This window comes from Vombatus ursinus, unplaced genomic scaffold, assembly GCF_900497805.2.
Source record: "Vombatus ursinus unplaced genomic scaffold, bare-nosed wombat genome assembly UNPS02014821.1, whole genome shotgun sequence".
Lineage (NCBI taxonomy): Eukaryota > Metazoa > Chordata > Mammalia > Diprotodontia > Vombatidae > Vombatus > Vombatus ursinus.
This window is the reverse complement of record NW_020954599.1, coordinates 5,420-29,838: the sequence shown is the minus strand read 5'-3', so window position 1 is coordinate 29,838 and position 24,419 is coordinate 5,420. Positions and strand designations below refer to the sequence as shown.

General features: G+C 38.6%; 1 protein-coding gene across 1 annotated transcript in view; it reads right to left on the bottom strand.

Moving 5' to 3' along the window:
• Window positions 1–592: 592 nt before the first annotated feature.
• The window catches only part of LOC114024475 (alcohol dehydrogenase E chain-like), a 27,747-nt gene continuing 3,920 nt past the window's right edge, over window positions 593–24,419 (bottom strand). The window contains exons 3-9 of the mRNA XM_027837464.1: window positions 24,006–24,144; window positions 21,414–21,501; window positions 21,093–21,312; window positions 16,043–16,303; window positions 11,598–11,733; window positions 7,627–7,765; window positions 593–1,087 (exon numbers count right to left, since the gene is read on the bottom strand). Coding sequence (XP_027693265.1) covers window positions 1,063–1,087; window positions 7,627–7,765; window positions 11,598–11,733; window positions 16,043–16,303; window positions 21,093–21,312; window positions 21,414–21,501; window positions 24,006–24,144 — 1,008 coding nt within the window. The 3' untranslated portion in view covers window positions 593–1,062. The remainder of the gene's footprint in view (window positions 1,088–7,626; window positions 7,766–11,597; window positions 11,734–16,042; window positions 16,304–21,092; window positions 21,313–21,413; window positions 21,502–24,005; window positions 24,145–24,419) is intronic.

Sequence of the window (24,419 nt, the reverse complement as noted above, 5' to 3'; positions counted from 1 at the left end):
TGAGTCTTGCCATATGGTCCTCTATGCCTTGAATATGCCTCCTTTCCCACTTCTATCTCATAGATCCTCTAATTTCCTTTACAGAATAACTCAGGTGACACTTCCTATAGGCAGTACTTCCTGACCCCATTCCCCCATGTCCATTTTTCAAAAATTTATTTTAGATTTGTTTTTATTTACCTCTTCATATACATCTTTATCATCCCGGCAGAATGTAAGCTGCTTGAATAGCAAGGACTGTTCATTTTTTTTTGTATCCCCAGTGTCCAATGCAATATCTTACAAATATTAAGTGTTTAATAAATATTTAATGACTTGAATTATCCCAAGCTGCTTTCTTTATATAGTATCTCATGTTGTGTGGCTCACTGAACTATTACCATTAAGTATGTCTCATTTTTCATTCATATGTAGTTAATAAGACAATTTACTTTTGTCTATAAATAGTAAAACTCCTTTGAATATACTATCAGTGATATTCCATCTGTGTCATTATCTTTTCAGGTATCCCATGTTTCATGGGAACTTGTGTTCAGCTAAAAAGGATGAACTTTTTTTTTGTAAAAGAGGAGGTTCAAAGGAAAAAACAATGTATTTTCACTCAGCACGTTTTATTTTACATATGGAAATGTTCTGAATGGATCCCCAAACTTTTTCTGATGAAAAAAAGGGTCAAGGCTGAAAGGCTGAAAGCTGCAAGCATAATGGCCCATCAGTGAGGAAGGGGCATGGATGATGATGGCTCCCTGCCATTTCATTGAAGGTCGTCAGTTGTCTAAGGTCTAGTACTTAACAATGATCAAACTGAAAAGTATGACCTTCTATCAAGCTCCTAATTAACTTTTCTTATTTCCCTTAGCTGTAACATGAATTTGAGTACCTGTCTTAAAGATCTTTTCATATTAAACATTAATCTGTTCAGCTGCAGGCTTCCATTGGTCAACTTGGTGTTTGAATTACTGAAAGCTTTTATTGATGTCCTGGTAACTCCTTAGAGATACAATAAGGATGCTGGAAAAATGGACCAAAAAGAATCTTCCAGATGGGGTTATATGATTGATCTCACATTTTCAGAACGGTGCGAATGCTGAAATGAGAAAGGAGAGGTATTAGTTAATTTACAATACGGGTAATCTGTTCTGTGACCAACTAGGCTGCCATGTAGCTAAATACCAACTTGGTATGTACAGTTTTCCTAATCCCACTCTTTATCATTCATGGACAAACTGGGCCCAGGGCAGGATGTGGGGGGATCAAAATCACACCTTGGATCCATTTTTTTTTCTGTCTTGCCATTCTCAGTCTCTCTGTCATCAAATCAGATTTAATTTAATTCCTCTTTTTGTCCATGCCCACGATCATCATTGAAAACTATTTATTAAGAGCCTGAGTACATGACATCCTACTAGGCATGAGGGCCAGAGGGTAGTATATGTAGTAACAAGATGACAGGGAGCTTATGGTAGAAGCCATGCTATTATACACCAATAATTCCTTCATAGACATTACTGAGTAAATGTAGCAGATAGAAAAGAAAGTTGGTTTATTTTAATCCCAAAAGCCTCTTGGAAAGGGGATGTATTGAATATTTAATTTCAAATGGACATTTTACACCCTTTCTCAAAAAATGGACATTTTACACCCTGTCTCAAAAAATAAAAGTTACTCATTTTTCAAATTTCCATCTGATATATTAATTTATACTTGACTTTATTAAGCACCAGTATAGAACATATGCTATTGTACTCTGGGAGTTTTCCTAAATGATATCATATGTAGAAACCCTTAGTGTAGCAGAATTTTGTTTTGTTCTTTTCTTCCAATGAGTAATATCAGAGAGTAAATCACTCCTCTGAAGAACCGGACAAATTAGTTGGTAGGGAGGGGGCTGGGGAGGATCAGTAAGGAAGGCAAATTTTTATTTTTCCTAGACTTTATTTACCTATACTGTAGGAATCACTACATATCCATACATTACTGGGTGAAAAAATACTTATCTGTAATATAAGATAAAGGACATATTTGTTCACATTTACCTACTTAAAAATCATATCATTTAAAATCATCTTATTTGTGAATTCAATCTCCTGTATCAGAATTCATTAGTTTTAATATCTACTAGAGCTAAAGTGGCTCAAAATCTGAAAATTATAGTACTCCTGCCAAAAGATAGCTCAAATTTCCAATATCCTCTAGAGAGAATTCATAGTTAAAACCAAAGCTGAAGCAAGATAGTCCCAGAATTGATGACTTGGAATTTTCAAACTTATTGCATGATTACAGTTCTAAATAAGTCCTTCAACAATTTCTTGTAGATTTTGCTTCTTGTGTCTGTTAATTCCTTCCTATTTCCCTCTACCTGCTGCCTGGGACTTTTGTCATATGACGTTCAGTGAAATACCATGAAATTAATAGTTATATTGGAGAATCTGTATATTACAAGTGTCCAGCTTCACAATTCCCCCTTCCATTGTCTGTCAATGTCACTTTTACCTTCATGTTTGACTCTTACAGACCTGCTACCATGCATATTCTATCTCACCCAGCTCTAGTTAGATGACATTCTACCATGTTCATCAAATATACCTGGTTGTCTAGTCTCAGTTTTGTTAATACTGGCTTTTTGACCCTGAGTAAGTCTCTTAAACTATCTGAGCCTCATTTCCCTCACCTAATTCTGTATGTCTTAAGTCTCTCTTTCCCTACTGGCCCCTTCCCTACCATTAGATTGTAAATTCTTTAAGAACAGGGACTATGTCATTTTATCTTTGTACCTAGCACCCAGGATAGCTAATAAATCTGTGGAAGCATTACTTTCTGAGTTTCCTAAAAGACTGGGAGCAAAAAACATTCCAAGGTAATATTATCTATACCATAAATGAAGTTCTTAGAGAAAAGAGTTACCATTAAAAAAATACTTAGTCTTAAATAGACCAGAATAGTTTTTAGCACATAGGAGGTGTTTTTGGTTGTTTAGTCATTTCAGTCATGTCTCTTTGTGACCCCATTTAGGGTTTTCTTGGTAAAAGTACTGGAGTGGTTTGCCATTTCCTTCTCCAGCTCATTTTATATATGAGGAACTGAGGCAAACAGGGCTAACTGAATCACCCAGGGTCACACAGCTAGTAAGTTTCTGAGGCCAGATTTGAACTCAGGAAGGTGGGTCTTCCTGGCTTCTGACCTTGCACTATGCACTGCACTACCTAATCTCCAACAGACCAACACACTTCTTACCATACAGTAGGTGCTTAGTTAGTACTTATTGAATGGAATTGAATGGAACAAAGTCCACCAATGGTGTTCACAAGATTAGTTGACCGGTTTCTATTGAGATCAAGGCTAAACACTTTCATGGTTTCATGGAAAACTCAAACTTGTTTTAATTATCTTTCTATTTCTTGCTACTCCTAAACCTATCTTTGTCCTTACTGTCACTTCCAGTTCCTCCATTCCTTAGTTTTATCCCAGGATATCACCTCTATTCTGACTTCACTCTTCTCCCTTCCCAAACTTGACATCCTGGTGAGCTAAGTCAGTTCTATACTATTCTATACTCTGCTTTCTCTCTCTTTCATTTTGTTGATGATCATGTCTTGACAAACCATAATCCTGAATTACTTCTGCCATTTATCTCCTTTGGTCTTATTCACACATTTTTGAATGGAACTGGAGGGAATCATGAAACCATGTGGATTAGATCCATCTTAAAATTATGTTAGCTAATCTCCAATGGGCCCCCCCATAACAAAACAATCCCACTACTCATGTCTGATTGACTCCCTATCCTACACACAATCTTTCTGTGTCTCCTCAAGTCTCTCGTGACACTTTCTCCCTGTTCTCATCCTCTCTGAGGACCTTTCTTCGTACCTCACTGGACAAATTGAGACCACTCAAGAGTTTTTCCTCTTCTTTCCTCTTTTTCATATTACTTACCTTTCCAATCTTCTACCTTATATCATCCCTCCCACATATTCTGTGATCCAGTGACATTGGCTTCTTTGCACAAGCCCATTCAATCTCCCTACCTTGGGCCATTTTCACTGGCTGCCTCCCCTTGCCCGGAAAGCTCTCCTTCCTCATCTCTATCTCCTGGCTGCCATGGATTCCTTCAAGTCCCAGCTAAAATTTCACCTTCTATAGGAAGCTTTTCCTGACTCTCTTCCTTAATTTTAGTGCCTTCCTTCTGTTGATTATCTCCAGTTGATCTTGTACATAGTTGTTGATATATCTCTTCTATTTAACAACAAGTTCCTTGAGAGCAGATGGTCTTTTGCCTTTGTTTATATTCCTAACATTTGGTCTGGTGCCTGACACATAGCAGGTATTCAATCAGTGTTTATTAATTGGTTGACTGATTCATTGACACCCTTAGATATCATCTCCCACTATCTCTTCCTTCACTCCAGTCTCTCATGATGAGATGGCCCTTCTGATTGCCAAGACCAACCCTCTACATATTCCCTTTATCTTCTTCCCATTTTCTCCAGAAACTTTCCTCCATCATCATACCAAATCTAATCTTCAATAACACCCACATTTACGTAAATCTGTCTAAAAAATGTCCAAATTTTAATCCTTCCTGTCTTGCTAGTTCCTTCCATGCCTGCCAGCTTCTACCCTCTATCTTACTACTTATTCTGTGCAAAACTCCTTGAAAAAACTAGTTCCAATCAGTGCTTCCTTTCTTCTCTGTCTCTTCTAAACCTCTTCCAATCTGCCTTCCAGCTTCACCATTCAGCTGAAATGACTCTGTCCAAAGTTACCAAGGATCTACAAATTGCTAAATCTGATAGCTTCTTTAGGATCCTCATCTTTGGTCCACCCCCACCCCCCACCTCCACCATAGCATTTGACACCATTGACCACCTTCTACTCTAAAATATTCTTTCCTTTCTGGGTTTTAGTGACTCTGCTTTCCCTCAGTTCTTTTTACCTATTTGATTACTCCTCAATCTCCTTTGCTAAATCTTCATCATGACATGTCCCCTAACTATGGGTGTTCTCGAAGTTAAGTTCTGGGCCATCATCTCTTTTCTTTCTATGCTAGAAATTTTTAAACTGGGGCATCTGAACTTAAAACAAATATTTTGTTAACTGTATTTCAATATATCTTGTTTCCTTTGCAATCTTATGTATTTTATTCTACTCACTTAAAAAGCATTATTCTAAAAGGAATCCAGAAGCTTCACCAGACTGCCATGACACAAAATAGGTTAAGAATTCTTCTTCCATACTCTCTTACTCGTTGATTTCATCAACTCACATGGATTCAATTATGATTTCTATGCAAATTATTCCCAGATCTAGTTCTCTACCTTGAAATCCAGTTCTCCATTACCAACTGCTTGTTGGACACTTTGAACAAGATGTCCTTTAGATATCTGAAATTCAACATGTCCAAACAAGTACTCATTCTGTTTCCCTTCAAGTTGTTTCTTATTCTAAACTTTCTTATATTGTTTTTTTTTGGAGGTAATTGGGGCTATGTGATTTGACCTGGGTCACATAGCTAGTAAGTGTCAAAGGCTGGGTTTGAACTCAGGTCCTCCTGATTTCAGGGCCAGTACTCTATCCACTGTCCCACCTAGCTGCCCCTAACAATTTTTTTACTGTTAAGGGTGCCATCATCCTTCTCACCAGTTAGGTTTATGATCTATATCAGCTTTGATTTTTCTTTCTCACTACCCGTCACATCTAATGAGTATCAGATCTTATAATTTCTTTCTTTACAACATCTCTTTCCTATATCTACTTTTCTATATTCACATAGTCACCTCTCTGATTCAAGCCCTTATCACATTTCCCCTGGACAATTGCAAAAAGCCTTTGAACTAGTCTTTCTGCACAAAGTGCCTCCCCACTTCAATCTGTCATCTACATAATGTGATTTTTCTTCAACTGTAGGTCTGACCTATGCCACTCTCCTACTCAATAAACCTCTTCCTGTTCTTTCCAGGTTCAAATATAAAGTTCTTTGTTTGGCCTTTTAAATCTCTTTATAACCTGGCTTCTTCATCTCTTTCTTGTCTTCAACTACTTTCTACATGGGTTTTGAACTATGAGAGAAATGATTATTAATAACCAATTAGGGGGAAATCTAAGCTCTTTCCCTATACTATTTTCTCATTTGAATCCCAACCTCTGAAAGACTTGAATTCTGCCAAAAATTTACACCACCTAGACCATCTCATCTAGGTGAATTCCTGCTCATTGGTTTCTACTCAGGTGTGTGTGTGTGTGGATAAATTCTTTGACTAAATTGCCCAAGGTTAGGGGTGATTTGCAAGCAAATGAAATGATCAAAGTCACATCCCCTAGTCTCTCATTAGAATAGGTCTACCTCTAATTATAATATTCATTCTCTCTCATTACTTCGTAAACAGTTAGAATCAGTTGCCGCCCTTAGGAATACCCAATCTTCCAAGGGCATATAAGCAGTGAGTGAGTTCCTTGAAAGGTCTTTGACATTCAAGAATGTCACTGACCTCTTTCATTAATAATATGCTAGCATTATTAATAAACTGATTAAATACCCAGAAATTATGTCTCTCAAACTTTTTACATGTCACAGCTAGACTTACGGACAGACTATTCTTTGAACAGGACACTAATTTCCCATCTCCATGCCTTTACACTGGCTATTCCAGATGCCTGGGCTACTCTCCTGTCCAATCTCCAACTTTTAGATTCTCTAGCTTCATTCAAGACTCAGTTTTTCTTTGCATCTCTAGCACTTAGAGCAATGCCTGTCACGTAGTGTGTGCTTAATAAATGCTCAGTGATTGATTGATTCTGTTTCATAGGATGATAACTCTGGAGTTGGAAGGGACCTCAGCTGCTATCTAGTCCAGCCCCTTCATTGGACACAAGAGGAAACTGAGGCCCAGGGAGTTCAAGACTCAAGGTCAGTAAAAGAGAGTAATTGGGTTGGGATTTGAACCCAGCATCCAAAGTGATTCTTACTCCAAAGTCAGTGGAAGTTCCCAAGCCTCCTTCTACTGTACCACAATTTCATTTTACTTGCAATTTCTAAACAACTCATGATTGTGAGTCTTTTTTTTCCTTCAAAGAACTCTAAAAGGCCATGACTGCTGAAGAGAGCCATGGTAGGGCTCTAACATAAAAAAGAGAGTAAGGAAGGTTATCTAGCTAACACTTCTTTTTGTGGGGTCTAAAATATCCTGTCACTAAAGTTAGTTTTTGGAGCAGCGAGGTTTTACAGTGGACAGAGTATGAGACCTGGAATCATAAAGACCTGAGTTCAAATCCATCCTTAGAAACTTACTAGTTGTGTGACCCTGGCTAAGTCACTTAACCCTGTTTGCCTCAATTTCATCATCAGTCAAATGAGCTGGAGAAAGAAATGGCAAACCAGTCTAGTATCTTTACCAAGAAAACCCCAAATGGGGTCACAAAGGGTCAGACAAGACTGAAAATGACTGACCAATAACAAAGTTAGTTTGGTAAAGAACAAAATGCCACTGACTTTGCACCATCTGCCTGAATCCCTTAACCATCTCTTTACCAATGGGTTATTCCTATGAAAATAAAAGCCAATTAATGAGGCTGCTACTTAGCAAATTTCTCAGCAGAAAAATGGAAGGACATAAATCAAAATCTTACCTCTTTCCTGAGTGTAGCATGTCAAATCCCTCATTGATCTTATCCAAAGTAGAAACATGTGTTATTAATGCATCCAGTTTTAATTTCTTGGATATAACATCAGAGACTAGCTTGGGTATATCATCTTTGCTTTTATAACCTGAAAGATGCAAACAGAACACCATTATTTCATTCAGATAAGCAATGAGCACGAGGATGTAAAAGTTAGAGATTGTAAAACTAGTTTTTCATTTTCATTACACAACAGAGGTGAACTGATGCCTTCAAGTTCCCTCGAGGTGATAGAACATTTTTTTTGAGAGAAAATCAGTTTCTTTTGGCGAATTTACATACTAAAAATTGCACATGCACAAAGCCAGGAAATGGATTATTAGATTAAAGCAATGAAGACAACTGTAGAGTGTTTTGGCCTGAATGTCTAACACCAGGTCTACTTATGAGTGGGTTGCACACAGTAGGCATCCACCTCACAGAGTGTCTTAGATAAGAAACTGAGGGTCATAGGGCAGAGGTTTGGTTTTCCTGAGTGCTGCCCATTAAAGGCATGAGCTACACCAGAGAAACTTTGATCTGGAAAGTGAAGGTCTGCCTAATAAGATTATCCCTTTAGAATGGAATTTGGATTTTGAGACTCTAGCCTAAAACAGGGACAGGGAACCTGTGGCCTCGAGGCTACATGTGGCCCTCTTGGTCCTCAGGTTTGGCCCTTTGACTGAATCCAGTTAGTAGCAGTGTGACCCTGGGTGAGTCACTTAACCCTGTTTACCTCAATTTCCTTATCTATCAGATGAGCTAGAGAAGGAAATGGCAAACCACTCCCGTAACTTTGTCAAATGGGATCAGAAAGAGTCAGATGAGACTGAAATGAGTGATCAACAACATAAAAGTTAATTTGGATTGAAGTTTGGATTCACGCAAAGGGCCACACTTGAGGACCTAGACGTCTATATGTGGCCTGGAGGCCGCAGGTTCCCCACCCCTTCCTTGAAAGATAGTGATTTCAAATGCCTCATCAGGAACAGAGTATACTTAATTATGGCTGGTAAGAATCCCTGGCATCTTGCAAATCTGACAGAAATGGAATTAAGACAAAAAAGATGGAGGAGTGAGAAAGTGCCTGCATATATCCAACAGACAGGGTGCTATAGAGAGAAGTTACTGGAAGATTCTCTTCTAGCTCACTGGCCTATTCTGTGTAGGCTTTCTACATGGAAGAAAAATGGCCACTCAGACCTTGGAAGTCTACAGGAAACAAAATCCAATAAAAGAGGTCTTCAATTTCTATACACAAATCCCCAAATGTTAGAAAAAGGGAAAAGGAAATGGAAGCCCAGAGACAAGGAAGCAAATTTGGTCTGTTATGTATCATGGAGACTAGTTACAATGAAACTCATGACTCAAAGGCTTAATCGATGAAGCCTGGCACAGAAGCTTGGTATAGAAGTGATGGAGGACTTCAATTATCCAGACATTTGATGGTGGTCTCTCTTTGCTAAAAGCAGTGCAATTTTTACCCAAGAGAAAAATTTTAATTGGCACCAGTGAGCCATTTGTGATGATAGTGATTGCTATTCCCAATTTTCTGATGACAGTAAAGATATAGTATGATTTGCTTAAAGGAGTTCATCAATACTTCTGGTTTGTCAAATATTCTGGAGTGAGGCCTTTTGACTGAGTCCTGAGTCCAAGTTTTACGAACAAATCCTTTTATTGAGGGGATTTGTTCTGTGAAGTTTGGATTCAGTCTAAGGGCCACACTTGAGGACCTAGAGGGCCACATGTGGCTTTGAGGCCGCGGGTTCCCCACCCCTGTTCTAAGTCTTTCTGGAGGAAGTAAACACATTACTTATGGAAGTTATTGCTCAGTTCCTTAGCCATTTTATACTATGGATTTTTTTTAATTGCTTAAAAGGCTCTCACCAGCTTTCACCTCCAGGCCATTCAGCCTGGCTGTGATAGGCAGCCAAATCCTCTGCATACTTTGGTCTGCAGGAGATCTCATTTTATTTCATGGCTAATTTTTTTTTCTCCTTTATTCTCCATCATATTCTTGGAGAAACTGACTTATTACAGTAGTTGACTTTTTCCTGCCTCACTATTAATTTCTTTCTTTAAAAGATGGAGGATGGTCATTCATAGTGGTATGTGCCTGTAGTCTCTGTTACTGGGGAGGCTGAAGCTGGTGGATCACTTGAGTTCAGCCGGGAGTTTTAAGCTACAGTATCTGCTAACCAGGTGTCCAGTCTAGTACAAATATGATGAGAACCCAGGAACAGAGGGCCACTAGACTGCCTAAGGAAGGGAGAACTGGCTCAGATCATTAGCCTAGAGCAGATTAAAACTTCTATGCTGATGAGTATTGGGATCATTCCCATGTGTGGCCACTGCATTTTCAACCTGGGTGAGATAGGTAGGCCCAATCTCTAATAACCAAATGGGAGAACCCAAGGAAAATCCTTTTCTGGATCTGAATCTCACCAATGGAGAGGAACTAGTCAGAGTACACATGACGGCAACATTGTGGGGAAGTGCCCACTTCCTCATGTAATTTGTAGTAGAAGATGAGAAGAAAGTTGGGCATAGTTTGACATGCACCACAGATTTTTGGGAAACAGATTTCAAAGTGTTCATAGGAAGAAATGGCAGGATACTGTAGACTAAAATCCTAAGTCAGCCCTCTAAGGAAGGGAAACTCGACATTGAAATTCTGAAGACACAAAAGGAAACAATTCCAATGAGGAGAAAAAATAGTTGTCTAAAGAGACTGGTGTGGATGAACAGAACTGATTAAACTCATCAACCAGCCATGACTTTTAAATAAGAGATGCAACAACAAGATTCCCTGATGAAAGACTTATTTCTGAAATATGTAGGGAATTGAACCAAATTTATGAAAATAAGAGCCATTCCCCAATTGAGAGATGGTCAAAGGATATGAATAGGCAGTTTTCAGAAGAAATCGAAGCTATGAATAGTTACATGACAAAAATGCTCTTAATCACTATTGATTAGAGAAAGGCAAATTAAAAGAATACATACCTATCAGATTGGCTAACATGACAGAAAAGGAAAATGATAAAAGCTGGAGGGGATGTGGAAAGATTGGTACCCTAATGTACTGTTGGTAGAATTGTGGACTGGTCCAACCATTCTAGAGAACAATTTGGAACTATGTCTAAGAGCTATAGAATTGTATATACCTTTTGACCTAGTAAGACCACTACTAGGGCTATATCCTAAAGAGATTAAAGAAAAGGGAAAAGGACCTATTTTTACAAAATTATTTATAGCAACTCTTTTTGTGTTGGCAAAGAATTGAAACTCGAGGGGATGTCCATCAATTGGGGAATGGCTGAACAAGCTGTGGTTTATGATTTGTGATGGAATACTGTTGTGCTATGAGAAATGACAGGAAGGATGGTTTCAGAAAAACCTGTGAAGTCTTATATGAACTGATGCAAAGTGAAATGAGCATACCAGGAGAACATTGTACATAGTAACAGTGATGTTGTAATGGTCAACTGTGAAAGACCTAGCTACTCAGATCAAGACAATGTTGTCTCCCTTTTAAGAATGTGAACTTTTTTTTTGTTAGGGTAGGGACTGTTTTTCTTTTTCCTTGTAGCACTAGCATTTAATATGGTGCCTTGCACCTAAATGCTTTAAAAGTGCTTATTAGCTGACTCATTAAGGCAGTTTGAAATGTAACCTAAGAACAATAACTGGCACAGAGTAGGTGCTTCATAAATGTTTGTTGAATTGACTTGAACCTCACTGAGTCTACACAATTATGTCAACATCTCAGTCACTTTGAAATGTTCGACCTAGCCAGAGGCAAAAAACTAAAACAAACAAGAAAAACCCCACAATCCTAATTATTAGCAATATTTTAAAAACTAAACTTCTTAGTTGTGAAAAGTCACCTGCTTGAGTTTTTAACAGACATTCTCTTCTCATTACAAACTGCATACCTCCAAAAATAGCTCCTTTCCAGGTGCGTCCAGTCAAAAGCATCATAGGATCGAAAGAAAGTTTTTGGCCACTAGGAGGGACCCCCACAATGACACTAACTCCATAAACCTTATTGGTGGCTAGAAAGGCAGCTACCTAGGATGAAACACACACATATATATCATAAATAAGAGAGAAAAAAAAGTTATTCTATGATTGTCACTATCCATGGTACTGTAATAAAGAGCTGCAAAACAATTACCCCACTAGTTTGTAAGTTGCTTCATTATACACCCACTAAGCTCACAAAGAATCTCTCTGTGACAAGTCCTGTTTAAAAGCCTAATTTCTTTTCCTGAAATCAATAGCTCCTAGAAAACTTCCAAAATATGGCTACCGGACACTCCGGGGCAAAGTGACACACAGAGAAAGTGCTTTGACAAATGCTTGAGCTTTCACTCAGAAAGAAGGAAAGAGTAGCTTGGTCTTCTCTTACTAATTAGTTGAGGAACATATAGTTATTTCCAAACAGGTAGATGATCTTCCCCTTCATAGAACTAACTGCAATGTCTCACCAAGAAGCACAGTGGTGGGGAAAGAGCACAGAATTTGGAGTCAGGAGATCTCTGGGTTCCTATGCCAGATCCGACTTTCACTAGCTATTTGACCATGGAGAAGTCACCCAAATACTCTGAGATTCAGTGTCTTTTCTTATAAAATCAGAATATTAATAGTTTGTTGCCTCATAGAATTGTTGTAAATCTTAAAATGCTATATAAATTTCAGTATTTATTATTATTATCATCATCATTATTAGTCACATAATTTTGTGGGGCATTTACCTGAGGCACCAGTATTCACTTAAATTTTATTTTCTGTGTGTTTAGCTATTCTCTTCTCTCCTCTCTCATTTTTCTGGGGTTATATCCCATTATTTTTAATTTTTTTCTTTAAAGAATTCAGATTTTGGTGCTACTTCTAGATATGTCTGTTGTCTTGGACACTTTAAATTCCAAAAGGCTCTAGAGCATTCCCCTTTCTGGACTATTCATTTTCTAAGTCTTTTCAGCTAAAACTTGTTCAACCCTCTTGTGAGAATATGCTAGTCTTGATTCATAGGTTCTAGGTTATGAAGCAGCTTGAAAATTCATAGCTGTGGGGAAAAATGAAACGTTAAAGAAAACCTCAAAGTCTAATTTTACTAGAGGAAATAAAACAAGGACTATGGAATGTGGGAAAAAGAAAATCTAAAGTCACATTAGTACCATCTGACTCCTTTGATTTCTTATCTTCTCATTAATATGTTTTCCAAATAATGGCTGAAACTCATAATGGCTTTTATGCTGCTTGCCCTATAATAATACATCACACTAACATAGTACTTCTTTCCTTTTATGATCTTCTTAGGGAAGTAATTCAAGTGATCTCCATCTTATAAATAAGGAAATTGTGATGCAGAGAAGTTAAGGGGTTTGTCCATGGCTACTCAGCTAGCTATTATTAGTATTATTGCTAATAATAATTAGCAATTAAGATTTGAAGACCTCTTTACACATGTTGTATAATTGGATCTTCACAATATCTCTGTGGAGTACATGTTATTACTATCCTCATTTTACAGATGAAGAAAGCGAGGCTGAGAGAGGTTAAGTGATTTGCCCAGGGCCACACAGCTGAGTTTCTGAGACACGATTTGAAGTCAGTTCTCCTGACTTGTGTCAGTACTTAACTCATTGAATTACCTAGCCGCCCCTGTATAAGAACAGAGATTCAAGCCCTGATCTTCTTGCTCCAAAATCCTCTACGATTCTAAAGACCAAATTCTGTAGGCTCCTTGAGGACTGAGACTACTTAATTTTTGTTAATGTATTTCAAGTGCCCATAACAGTAATTAATAAATAGGACGTGCATAGTAAACGCTTGCTTTCTTGCTTGATTGACCGAGATTCTGTATAGCTCACTTGCAAGCAACATAAGAACATTTTTCTTCTATGCCAAATATGCTATTCTGTGTGTATTTTATCTAGCTCGATAAGAAGCAGCATAGTTGATAGAATATATTTTTATAGGATATATTTTTCTTGGCTCAAAGGTGGGCATATTAAGATAATCTAGCAAGGAATGACTGAATTATGGCTACTCAGAGGAGCTCCTGGAACAACAGTGAATTGACCCCATTCTGTTTCTCACTTTTGTTTTATTGACCCATGCAATGAGTAGCATAATTCATTACTAAATGTTTCTTGACTGTTTAAAATTTTGTGTACTGGTTATTTTCATTTTTTAATGAATGATTTATAGGATAAGGATAAGATAATTTAAATTACATTCTGGAGTTGGGAAGACCTGAGCTAAAATCCAACTTCAGACACTTACTGGTTATCTGACCTTGGGCAAATCACTTAACTGTCTTCAGCCTCAGTTTTTTCATTTGTAAAATGGGGATAATAATAGCCCTTACCTTTCTTGGTTGTTGTAAAGATAAAATGAGGTAATATTTGTAAAAAGCGTTGCAAACCTTTAAGCATTATATAAATGCTAGCTGTTATTCTAACTCCAATTCAACTTGCCAGGAAACTATTCTTCCAGCTTAGCAATCAACAGATTGGCAGGAGGCTTGGAGCACTTTACGAATTTTATGTATGCTCTGCATTTTTGAGCTTTTAAAGAAATTTTTCAGAGAAAGGAAGTCAAGTGAAACTGGTACTTTTGCTCTAGACTAAAGCTCTTATGAGCCCATCTCATTAATTTCAAGTAGATAGGTTGCTTCATAGTAGGACTGTTTGGGGTTTACTTCCTGAGGTGAGATAGAAAGTGGTGACCTCAATGGAAGATCACATCCTGTTCTGTCCAGTGGGTGGACACAAGTGTGGTCAATTCTACTCACTTCCTCCAAAGAGAGACAGGGTAGAAAAGCGCTCCTCACCCCAACTGCCTTCCCCAGTGCTCTCTTCCAGGCACCTTATGTCAAATCTTTTATAAATTTTAACGTGTTTACTCTTATTATAGGAGAAAGAGGGCATTTATAATAATGATTTAAGATTCCTGATGATCCTGCTCCACTCCCAGGAGATGAAGAACTTATGGAAGAGAGAGTCATCAGGTCCTCAAGTGAATCTGTGATCTCACTGGTTTGGGTGTTGCATTCAATGATGCGGATTTTGATCCTCACTGCCCCCACCCCCAATCCCTGTTTATCTTGTATCCTGAGGGTGACCCTTATCCATGTCTGCCCACAAGCCCATAACAAGAGTTCAAGCCAATGTTCTGCAGGTTTTCCTCCCTCTCTCGGGACATACCAGTGTAATACTTGGGTTCTCCAATAGTCATTCCATGGCCTCCCCACATGACCAGCTAGTATTTTTTTTCCTGCATCTATATGTCCCTGATGATATCTTTTACTTTAGTTCTTCTTCAGAGTTCTTTGTTTAGGATATGTTGCTGTCTGCTCATGACCACCATGAGCTTTCCCATTGACTTTTTGGGGAAGCTTGTTTAATTTTTCAACAGTTTTCCATCACCCACATCCATGTAAAATATTCTTATTAAAAAGGATGAGTTTTGTTTCTGGGAGAAGTTTGCAGTTATTAATGAAGAAAACTGTGCTTTACTATTGTTATTGATATCACTAATAGTGTTTATTAATAATAATGCATATTAATAATAATAATAAATGCCATATCTTGCTTAAACAAATATCTAGATCTGCCATTGTAGCCAGGTGGGGAGTTGCATGGTAAATAAGCTTCTTGTGCCAGTATTCATCAGTAATTGTTCTGCATTTCATAGTGTTAGAAAATTACCTGGGACTCTAAGATGTTAAGTTAATTGCCCAGGATCTCATATTCAGTATTTATCAGAGACAATCTTGAACCAGTGTCACCCTGACTCTGAGGCCAACCTCTATCCATTCTCCTTTCTTGCCCCCCTCACATTTATATAGTACTTGAAGGTTTACTTAAAACATTCCTCAAAGTGATCATGTGATAGGTCATACAAGTATAATTATTCCCATTTTGCAGATGAGCTCATTGAGCCTTAGAGACAGAACTTTCCAATGGTGACACAGCTAGTAAACATCAGAGCTGGGATTTGAACCCAGGTTTCCTGACTTTAAGTCTAAAGATCTTTGTACTACATTTACGAGTGCAGTTTCTTTCAAATCTTTGAGTCTCCTAGACCAGCACTCTTTCCAGTGCATAATGAAGAATTATGAAGCTCAATTCTTATTGAGATTAATCTAATAATCCAACTCCCCAGTCTTGACTATCTTTCCCCTTTTCAACTGAAGAAGAATGCCAGAAATTAAAAACATTGCTTAGACAGTACCTTAATACTGTCTGTATACCCAGCAGGCAAACTCCAAAAGATGAAGATGATTTTATCATTTGTCCCTTGGGTTTGCACTAACACCCTGGCTTTAGCTCATGGGTGGAGAAATCTCAGAGCATCATGCAATACTTACCATTGTGTCCAGACGTCCAATAACTTCAAACGAAAAATCAACACCATCCTCCGTCATTTCAACCAGAACATCTTGGATGGGTTTCTTGTAGTTCTGAGGGTCAATGCACTCAGTAGCACCTAACTCTTTGGCCTTTGCAAATTTGTCCTTGTTAATGTCCACCCCAATGATCCGGGAAGCTCCAGCTGACTTGCAGCCCATGATCACTGACAAGCCAACGCCTCCCAGGCCAAAGACAACACATGTAGAGCCAGGAGTGACCTGTGTGGTCAGAGAACATGAGAGCTTAGATTTACTCACCCCTGAGTAGTGTACTTATACAATCTTTGTCATGCTTAAGTCAATCTAAAATTCCCATGAATGATTTAGTAAGTTTTTGCTGTACAGAGAGCTAACAACAAAAGCCTCAAGGATTCAATAGATCATTTAACCTCTCTGAGCCTTGTTTTCTTCATGTGTAAAACAAAAGGGTTGAATTCCACTTTCTCCAAGGTATTTTAAAGCTCAAAAAAATTTAATCAGGAAGGAAGTGTCAGCTACTCAACTCCAGGGTTACTTGGCTTTAGCCATTTTATGCAGGAAGCAGAGAATTGTAAGAGACTGTGAGAAGTGACCGAAGATGTCATTGAAGTTATGTGAAAAAATTGCAGTGATGCTCCCACATAATCAACATGTCTTATGGCTTACTTCAAGGATCTATGATTTCATTATTAGGGGTCATTTCCCATACTGGTGCCAAGTAACAATGTTGTCAAGCCTTTTTGTATTGTCTTCATGACCTTCTGGGCCTGAAAAATTCATCAACCTACAGTCAACCTGATGATAAACATTTCCAAGCTTAGTTAGGATGGACTTCCAAGGAGAAATAAGTGACCTAGGCAACTAGGTGATGTAGTGGATAGAACACTTGACTTGGAGTGAGCAAAACCTGAGTTCAAATCCTGGCTTAGACACTTACCAGTTGTGAGACCCTGAGCAAGTCACTTAATCTTTTTCAGTCTAAGTTTCTTCATCTCCAAAATGAGGATAATAATAGCACCTAATTCATAGTGTTGTTGTGAGGGTTTTATTGAGATAACATCTCTATCTACCTATACCTTTCTACCTATCTGCCTATCTTACCTATCTACCTACCTACCTACCTACTTATCTATTTATCTATCTACCTGTCTGTCTATCTATCTATCTATCTGTCTATCTGTCTATGTTAGTACTCTGTCCATTTTGCCATCTCTCTGCCTATATGCTTTACATATGAGGATACTGAGGCCCAGAGAGATGAGGTGACTTGCTCAAAGCTGCGTCATCAATGATATTTGAACTTCTGATTACAGAGGATTTTCTCATTAGACAAGATGCAGCTCTGAAGCACTACCCTGACCAATTAAAATGTAATTGGGAAATATTTAATAAAATAAATAAAAATGAGATACAATAGAACACTACTTTGTGGTTTTCTCAGTCACCACGAGAGTCTGTTCCTATTTGAACTTCACCATACACCATTAGACCAACCAGCTTGAGACCTTTTTGACTTATAATTTTTTCACTTATATTAATCATTAATAATGCATTATATAAAATGTTGAAATTTTATCAATTTTATAATTGGAATTCATCTGCCTTGAAATGTGATGACCTTAATCTTGATTCTGTGTTATGTAACAAGTCATTTTCTATGATTCTATTGCACAAGGAGGCACGCTAAAGCTGTTAATGATTAGCCATGTACTTGGGTTGTTTGTTTGCAAGTGAAAATATGACAAGAAAATGCTAGTTATAGGATCATAGTCATATATTATTAACTTTTTTATTCCCCCCAATTTGAATTCTTATGACATAGTCAGTTCAAAAGCAATAGCACTGTATCTAGGTTCTATCAAGTCCACTGAGGAAAAGATAATATTTGTGAATATGACTTAGAATCACAGAAGTTCAAGTATTATAAGCAGGGTATGCTAGTAAATGTATAACAACTGATTTGTATAACAACTGATTTTCTGGGAAAGGGAAGGACACAGGACGTGCTTTTAAAGTTTAATTGACCTTCTTAATATTTTCCCTATCACTTTCTTAAGTGTAGAAGCCAGCAAAACAATAAAGTACTGATTTGTAAGCCAATTTTTGAAGTCTAAATGCTCACACTTAAAATTTTAAACTTGCTTCAGCATACCCCTAGTTACAATCCATGATGATGAGGAGCAAGAATGTTGTTCTCAGATTGCAGGACCAGTTTAATCATTAACTAGCTCCCACTGTCCCTTTCTCAAATTCCCATCCAAGAAGGATACCATACTGATTCCTCTCCTCTTCCCTCACCCCATTCTGGTACTCAACTCTCAGTACTCCCCACCTTATTCCACTGATGAAATGGATTGAATGCTGAGCTTGAAGTCAGGAAGACCTGAGTCCATAGATGTGCCTCCCCTGGTGTTGTGATTAGAACATGATATATAGCTGGTACATTGATATAGACAGTCACCTAAATGGGCAATTTCTGTAAGCTCTTTTTATATCAGGAATCACTAACCAGCAGATGATACCACTCTGATGGCAGAAGATGAAGAAAAATCAAGAAACCTCTTAATGTGGGTGAATGAGGAGAGTATAAAAGCTGGCTTAGAGCTTAACATCAAAAAACAGCAACAACAAAAAAAAAAAAACAAGCTAAGACTTTGGTAACTCATCCCATCACCTCCTGGCAAATAGAGGGAGAAGAAGTGGATATAGTATCAGATTTTATCTTTTGGGGCTCATTTTGGGATCATTGTAGATGGTGACTGCAACCATGAAATTTAAAAAAAAAATGCTTGCTCCTTGGAAGTCTCCTATGGAAAATCTGGATAGCATACTAAAAGGAGAGACATCATCTTGCCCACAAAGGTCCATATAGTTGAAGCTATGGTTTTCCCAGTAGTAATGTATGGCTGTGACTCAGACTAGAAGGAAAGCTGAGAGCTTCAGAATCGATGCTTTCAAATTGTGGTGCTAGAAAAGATTTTTGATAGAACCTTGGAGAGCAAGGAGATCAAATCAGTCAAGACTTAAAGAAATACTTAAATACTTAAAGAAATTAATTCAGATTGTTCTCTGGAAGCTCCAATACTGAAGCTGGAACTTAAATACTTTGTACTCTTAATGAGAAGATGGGACTCATTGGAAAAGACCCTGATGTTGGGAAAGATTGAAGGAAAAAGAAAGGGGGCAGCAGAGGGTGAGATGGCTAGATTGTGTCATGGAAACAAGGAACATGAGCCTTGATAGACTTTGGGAGATAGTGGAGGATAGAAGTGCCTGGTGTGCTATGCTCTATGGGGTCACAAAGAGTTGAGAGCATGACTGAACGACTAAATAACAACAACAACAGATGAGTCAGGGGAAGAGAGAAATTTGGTGGAAACCAATGGGTGATGATAAACAGATCACAACCAAGATGGTGGGATAGGGGACTGCATTACAGATCATTTCACCTATAAGCTAATGGGAAAGGATGTAACTAGATCTATAAGGAATCATGTAGGCTGGTGAGGAGGAGAACTTTAGACTCTGGCCTGTGTTGGTTTCCTTCACAGTCTTCAGTCTTTAAAGGCAATATTTAATATCGGATTAGAGTTGATTGAGGTGCTCTGACTCCAGGCTCATTGTTCTTATTGACCTATTCGATTTTCTTCTACTTGGTCTTCAACCTTGGTCAGCACCTATATGGTAAAAACAACCAGTCCCAGGTGGCACCAGGAAGGCGGTCCTGCATTTTGTGGAGACTTTTGTTTTTGTGTTTATTTTTTCTCCCAGGTACTTTGTGGAAGAACCAGCAACACGAGGTGCTTTCCTGGCCTGACTAAAGTAACAGCAGCAGTAGCAGCAGCTACGGGAGCTAACTTCAGCCACAGATGGATCTGTTATTTGGCTCCAGAGGCACTTGCTGAGCGGGTCTGCAGTGCCTTCCAAACTGAATCTCAGCATGAAAGTGAAGACCACAGTCTGGCTCTAACCAGAGTCTGCTGTGGGCTACAGTGAATCTTGTGCCAGACCACTCATTCTTTCACCATCCATCTTATCCACGCCTCAGGTGGTAGAACTCTGATCTGGATAATGGGGTGCTGGGATTAGGTGGTGAATTGTCTCATGGGGAAAATAACTTTTACGGGTAGAACCCCAGCCTGAACGAGATGCAGCTATGCTAAAACTAATAGATTCAGAGATTGCCCATCTATCCTTTTCAGACTCTTGCTGGAATTGAGCCGAGTTTTGGGTTGGAATTGCTGGAATTGAGTTAGGGTTAATTTTCCTGCTTCCTTAGTCTTCACTTCTTATTTTTCTGCTCTGTTCTTTATCTGAAATCTCCTGTAATGCAAACTGGTGTGAGAAGTTGGGGATGAACATTGCACTGCAGAAATTAACTTTTTGGAGAAAGAAAGGGAGTGGAGGGGGCAGGGTGAAGGAAAGTGCTTTGAAGAGGGGTACATAGGAATCTACTCAATCTGGTGGTGGCCAGATGCCTAGGAAATATAAGTTAAGAGAGTTCAGTAGCTGAGAGAGTTTGCCTTTCACTCCACCCCCCTCAGGATCTCAAGCAATGGATTGCTATGGGCCTTCAACTGTAGAGTAAAACACTACCCTGTGGGTTGCCCAGAGAGGCCACAGTGAGCCTGTCCCTGCTAGTAGACTTTCTTAATCTCACCTTGGAAGGAATAATAAAGTTTGTTAAAGTTATGTCTTTCTTAGGACGATGCTTTTTATCTGGACTCCCTTGCTCTATGACCATCTAGTCCAATTTTTTACTTTTTTTTTCTTATAGATAAATTTAGACCCAAAGAATGACTTACGTAAAGTTACATAATTTATATAATTTAAGTATCAGAGCCAGGATTCAAACTTATGGTCTCAGTTGCCAAATCCAATGCTCTTTGCACTAGCCTACCATGTTTCCTTGTAAGAAAATATTTCCTTTTTGGCTACTGGTCCAAGTGTCAATCCTTTGGTTATGCATCTTGTACCTTGTAGGCTGATCTATTGAGTGAAATAGATTGAAGCATACCCTCTTTCTCACCTTGGCAACTTTTACTGCAGAACCATAACCGGTGGAAAATCCACAGCCAACCAGGCAAACTTTTTCCAGAGGAGCGGATGAATCGATCTTCGCAACAGAGATTTCATCGACCACTGTGTACTCACTGAAGGAGCTTACTCCAAGGAAATGATGAATTGGCTTCCCTCGGCATGTAAATCTGGTTGTACCATCTGGCAAGGTGCCTCTAGGGGCACTTAGGCTAATCAAGAAAAGACACACACACACCACGTGACATGAGACATGGGCATCAACACAAATACAATTCCAGTGCTACCCCAAGGGAAAATAGTAGAAACCTACTCATTTTCAGAGCAAAGGTTGCCATTTGGGTGCTTACAAATTTTGCATTTCTTGCACTGTGGAGTAAAGAGTGGGATGACTTTGTCACCTATGGGGAGAAGAGAAAGTATTGTTAAAATCTAGAATTACAAGATATTAAAATTTGATGTTCATCTTGTCCAAGCCCCATTTTATAGAAGAGAAAACTGGGTCCCAGTGATAGGAAACAAAATTATATATTTTTTTTTGTTTTTTTCTTTTTTGGTGAGGCAATTGGGGTTAGATGACTTGCTCAGGGTCACACAGGTAGTTAAGTGTCATGGGTCTGAGGCTGGATTAGAACTGAGGTCCTCCTGACTCCAAGGCTGGAGCTTAAACAATTGCACCACCTAGATGCCGCTATACCTCACTTTTTGAGGCATGTAATTTCTGCATCCATTCTCTCATTTGATACTCACAACAACCTTCTAAGGCACGCTCCCATTTTGGGGAGATGGGGAAATTGAGCCTTAGATAGAGTGATTTATTTGAAGTTCCTAGCTAGAAAGTTGCAAAAATATGATATAAACCCAGGTCTTCTGATATTTATCTAGAACTCTTTCTACTGCCTCCCCATATACATAAACAGAGAAAGAATCTGTGGGTAGCAGCACACTACCTTTGACATGAAACAATTCCACATCTCCCTCTGCTTCTGTATATTTTTGCATATGTTATGTTCCGTGGTAGAATATAAGCTCCTTGAGGGCAGGGGTTATTTTGCTTTTGTCCTTGTATCCTCAAACCCTAGTATAGTACCTGGTGCATAATAGTTGCTTAATAAGTGTTTTTAGATTGATCAGAGGCATACAGTGGAAAGGGCACTGGCTCTGGGGTCAGAGGTTCAAATTCCACCTCAGATATTTACTATTTGTGGGACCTTGGACACATTGCTTAACTTCCCTGGTCCTCATTTTTCTCATCTGTGGAGTTGGTTGGCTTAAAAGGATTCTGAGGCCCCATCCAGCTCTATATCTCTGGGCCTGGGATTGACTGACTGATTGCATTGTCTGCAAGGTAAGACTCATGGGAAATGGATACTGGCTGGTCACTATCATGTTAGTCTCTGTGCCTGCTCTGTCATGGGCAACTGGTCCAGCAGAGAAGTACAAAAGTTCAAAATTCCTCATGTGAATTTTAGCGCATGGATCTTAGAATGGATAGGGCTCTACAATTCTGTCAGATGTTAGGCAGATGTGGTATTTCATATTGGTTTGGGGCACATGGGAAATAAAAACTTTTCAGTGCAAGAAAAAGTAAAATGCCTTAGTTTTTCTCCCTGTGTATTTTATACCAATATTATCTTTTGTTGGATATCCTTACCTCTCTCTCTCTCTCTCTGTCTCTCTCTCTCTGTCTCTCTCTCTCTCTCTCTGTCTCTCTCTTTATTTATTTTTTTGGTAAGACAATCAGGGTTAAGTGACTTGCCCAAGGTCGGACAGCTAGTAAGTGTCTGAGGCCAGGTTTTACCTCAAGTCCTCCTGACTCTAGGGCTGGTGTTCTACCCAGTGTGCCACCTATCTTCTCCACTTACTTCTTTCTCAAGGGAATATTTTTTCAATGGGGATAATAATAGGACTGATGTGATGCTTGCTTTATATATATTCATTTACATGTTGTCTCCCCCAGTAGCTGTAAGCTTCTTCAGGGCAGAAACTGTGTTTTGCCTCTTTTTGTATCCCCAGCGCTTAGCACAGTGTCTGACACATAGTAGGCACTTAATAAATAATTATTGAATTGAATTAATAGCTAACATTCATATAGCACTTCAAGTGCTTTACATGTATTACCTTGTGCTGTAGGTGCTATTATTATCCCTGTTTCACAGACTAGGAAACTGAGTCAGATAGCAGTTAAGTGACTTGCCCAGGATCACACAGCCAGTAAATGTCTGAGGCAGAATTTGAACTCAGGTATTCCTGACTCCAGACCAAAGAAAAATCAAACATTTTAGAATGTAAGAATTTGAAATATGGTTAAAATGAGTATTATGGATTTTTCTGTAGAGTTTCATTATCTGTCATTTTTTTCTCTGTTCTCCACTACCAAGGACTGTGACTGATTATTCAATAAAATGTGAATAAGCAGATATATTGTAACTGGCAGTGGCCGTAATTGAAGCTTGCAGTTATTTTTACCTTTCATCTTCAAAGAACTTTAACCATGTCCATCAATATTCAGTCATTTCTTTCTCATTCAGAGCATATACTTGTGGTTGGGGATGATGCAGCCCTCACTGTAAAGCTGGAAGCTGCCTGACTACCTCAACTGTCTTCCATTTGAAATTTTTGTCCATCAACAACATTATCTTTCCTGTCTACTAGCTTGAACAGAAAGTAAGAATTTATTTATTTATTTTTATTTATTTTATTTTTTTAGGCAATTGGGGTTAAGTCATTTGCCCAGGGTCACACAGCTAGTAAGTGTCAAGTGTTTGATTTGGGGTTGGATTTGAACTCAGGTTCTCTTGACTTCAGGGCTCGTGCTCTATCCACTGCACCACCTACCTGCCCCCAGAAAGTAAGAATTTTAAAAAAAACAAACTCTAATGTTCCGCTGTTCTTTGTATTTCACCTGGTTTTACAGAAGTCACCTCGTCTCCAACGCTTTCCACAATCCCTGCAGCCTCATGCCCCAGGATTATTGGGATGGGGTAATGCCATGACCCACTTATCACATGGTGATCAGAGCGACAGATTCCTGTTGCCACAATCTGCAAGAGAATAAGAGGATGATGACACCTTTGAGAGTTTATAGGAGCTTCTTGGGACATATGCATGTCATGCACACATCTCTTGAATGCTTGTTACTGTATACAGTATAATACTGTATACAGTTACTGTATACAGTAATCATGTATTATATACATGATAACTTGTTACTGTATACAGTAACAATCCACAGAGGCAGGAAAGTGAAGGAGATCATAGAACAGCTAGCTGCCCCATGTGGCTAGAATGGAGACACCAAGAAGGTGAGGAGTGGGAA